This window comes from Coffea eugenioides, chromosome 5 (assembly GCF_003713205.1).
Source record: "Coffea eugenioides isolate CCC68of chromosome 5, Ceug_1.0, whole genome shotgun sequence".
Taxonomy (NCBI): Eukaryota; Viridiplantae; Streptophyta; class Magnoliopsida; order Gentianales; family Rubiaceae; genus Coffea; species Coffea eugenioides.
The window spans coordinates 34,596,011-34,599,506 of NC_040039.1; the positions used below are offsets into that span (position 1 = coordinate 34,596,011).

At 36.8% G+C, this 3,496-nt stretch overlaps 1 protein-coding gene across 1 annotated transcript; it reads left to right on the forward strand.

Annotated features, from left to right (window-relative positions):
• Positions 1-337: 337 nt before the first annotated feature.
• On the forward strand, positions 338-3,015 carry LOC113772029 (glycine-rich RNA-binding protein 4, mitochondrial-like). The gene is made up of 4 exons (XM_027316569.1): positions 338-582; positions 699-767; positions 2,361-2,467; positions 2,659-3,015. Exons 1-4 carry the CDS (start codon positions 420-422, stop codon positions 2,791-2,793), a joined length of 474 nt encoding a protein of 157 aa, XP_027172370.1. The 5' UTR covers positions 338-419; the 3' UTR covers positions 2,794-3,015.
• Positions 3,016-3,496: the final 481 nt, after the last annotated feature.

Below are 3,496 nucleotides of genomic sequence, written 5' to 3' on the forward strand. Positions count from 1 at the left end.
CTTAGTTAGGCTGTCCTAAATTGTCGTTATTTCTAATCTCTAAATCAACATATTAAAAAATATTTTTTTAAAAAAATATTTTAACGTTTAATGTATACTAAATATTTGAAAAATGAATCGAATTTGTGACAAATTTTGCAATGATTAATCAGACGGCAAAATTTGATTAATCTGTTATGAAAATTTAAATATTAACTACCACAAGCAATGAAATATGTTAGGTACGGTATTGACCTGCGAAAATAATATTGGAATGTGATGGAGAAAAGTTGGGGAATGGTCTACTCCATTTATATACCCAGACCAAAATATGAAAACTAAGACATGACATCTTGAAGCCCGCGTGTAGCTGCTAGAAAGATATCAAAAAAATTGCCTCCTCAGTCCTCAAAATCACCCGGTTCAACTTCTGTCAGCAAATGATGGGCAAACTAGCGGACTTGGCCCGAAGAGCGGTCTCTTCCGTCGCCCACAGCCACCACCAGACTGCAGCTTCAACCTCAATTTCGAGTTCGTGCTTCCGCTATTACTCCTCAGTAACAACAACCTCTCCTCCCCCTAACAACAAGCTGTTTGTTGGTGGTATCGAATTACTCCTACTAGACATTGTTTCTGCAGTATTTGAACGTTAACTTATCAATTGATTTTGATTTGTAATTCACTTCTTTTTTTTTTCCTTTTTGGATTTTGTTCGCCAGGTCTTTCGTTGTCAGTTGATGAGAAGTCGCTTTTGGACGCCTTTTCTTCGTACGGGGAGGTTACGGAAGGTAATATTGCTATGGAGTGAATATGTTCGATGAAATGTCGCAATAACAATTTTAATAAGTTGCTAGCTGTTAGTAACTAAAGACAAAAAAGAATCATCAATAAAGAAATGTCAGGGTGGGTTTTGTGAAAAAGGGGAGAACAGAGGATATAACCAACATCAGATGTACTTTGGCATGCAAGGATCAGTGATGTCTACTAGGTTTTAATGGTGCAGCAGGTGTAGTATCGAACGTGTTGTTTAGGAAAGCATTACAAGCTGTACTGAATCATGCTATTTCCGAAACATTAACAGTTAAGTAGTATACACAGATTTGTGGATCAAATTAGTACCGTCTGATCAACTGGAGACTTATTTGCTACTTTTTTTTTTCAAGAGAAAAAAAATAGTATGTACAATGAGCAATAATCAGAGTGCGCTACTTTAACAAGAAGGCAAGAAAAGTTCCCAATGCCTCTATTGTAATCAGATATTCTTTGTTGCCATGATAATGGCTTCAATTGCGCACAACAGTGTAAAAGGCTAATTCATGACTATTGAATATTTCATTGGACGTTTAAATGCTGGTATTTATTAGTCTGAAGTATGTTGAAAGGAAAACAATGCATGTCATATTGTAGCAGAAGGAGGAGCAAATCTGGTAACAGATTTTGTTAATCATTAGATGTTGTCTGTTTAATATGGATTGACATTAGACTATTAGCTTCACCTATGAGTCAACTATCAACAACGACCTTCATTTGACTTTCTTGTTTACTTCTGGTTGGAGTAATGCAGTAACTTATTTACTTTATGTCTTTGTTAATGTGAAAATGAAGAGAACTGTGGAAAAAGAGTATGAAAAGGTTTCTGCTGAGCATGGTGAGGGGAATTATGTTCTTAGTTGATAATGTCATTGTAGTTTACCTTGGAATTTAGTGCCAAGCTTTGATCTCATCAGTTCATGCTACCCAAATATTTTTTAACCTAATTATTGTGCAGTTTCTATCAGACACCAGACAATTCTGCATCTGTGAAGAACCATATTTAGTTCCATTTTGTGCAGTGTGCATGCCTTTCTCCCCAAAAACTGAAAAATCATTTGAACAAAATGATGGCAGGTGCTATTGCACTGGGATTGTGCATACTGTACTCTGGGTATCTCTTGTTTGACTAAGAACAATGCAGTCATAATCTGTTGTTTGCAACAATTGCAGCTAAGTGAATAGCAAATTAGAAAACTCTATGTACGGTTATATATCTGTGTTGTGATACGGTCTCTCTAATTGGTTAAAATGTAAAACACTATAACAGCTGTATGTGACTCTGTCCATGAGGACAGAAAGCTTATAGCATGCAATTCCACTCTCATAGTTTACAATCCTTGGTGCTGTTTAAATTGCAAATTGGAGTTGTTTGAAACTTCTACTTTGTAAGTATCATATTTCTTGTATTGGTAGTCATCGCTTGAAACACCAAATTGAAGTTACTTAATGATGGAAATGCTAATTTGGTTAGCCGGATGACTTTCTATAGTTATCTGTCAGTGAAGCAAGTTCATTGACTTTGTATCATATTTAACCATATTTCTGAGATATTTATCTGTCCATGTTAGTGAGGATTCTGTATGATAAAGAGACTGGTAGATCCAGAGGTTTTGGTTTCGTCCATTTCTCAAAAGAAGATGAGGCCACATGTGCAAGGGATGCAATGGATGGAAAGGTGAGTAGGGAAATGCATCATTTTACTTGTGTATGAAGTCACGAATAGAATATGGTTTAGGGATGGGTTGGGTGGTCTGGGGGAAGGGAGTGTAAATGAGAGGTCCCAAGTTTGAACTCTCCTGCTTACACTATTAAAAAAAAAAAAAAAGGTAGAATATCTCGTGTTAACTGGGGTGGTTTTGTTCACAGGCATTTTTTGGTCGGCCATTGAGGATAACATTTGCTCTTGACAAGGTTCGTGGTGCACCTGTAGTGGTCCCTAGAGTTAGAAACAGTGAAAATGCTCCCGTGCCAGAAAGGCGTAATTCGTTCAAGAGTGTGTAATTTGGAATGGTGTGAGTATGACATTGTAATAGCTGCAGAGTATCAGAACTTTTGAAGGTAGGGTTCAAAATCTCTTGTTTGTTGAGCACACTAGTCAAGCTAGAGTTTTCTCAGGCTATCTGATTCTTGTATTGTCCTACGGCAATATTTATGCTTCCTCCAGCAAATTGCATGTGGCAGAGTTAAAATTGCTTGCTACCCAGATCAAACACATTTGAGAAAGTTGCAAATGCATCCAAACTTGGTTTTACTACACAAAAACAAGGATTCTATGTGCATCATGAAATTTCAGGTTTGAATAGTAGATTTCCTACCACTAACATCAAATATTTGAAAAACTCCATGGATTATCTAAGAAAGAAATCGATTTAACTAAAACTCAATCCTTGTTCTTGAAAACATCTAAATAAGTTAAAACTGTTGGTTACCCAAACCAAACTTCCTTGAGAAGATTAGTTGAGGGGATGAAATAAGGACCTTCCTATTAGCATTTCCCATGTGCCTCTTGAATTTGTTTAACTGAACTTGCAATGTGGTTGGGACAACGGAACACCTAAATCAGTAAATTGTTTCAAGAGTTGAAATATTCCCGGACAGGAAGGGGATCTCCTCCAGAAAGTGGCAGCTTTCTGTAGGTGAGGAAAAAATTCCTCACACTCTGAAGGCTGTGCACTTAACAATGTCCAAGGAAGCCAATTTCAAC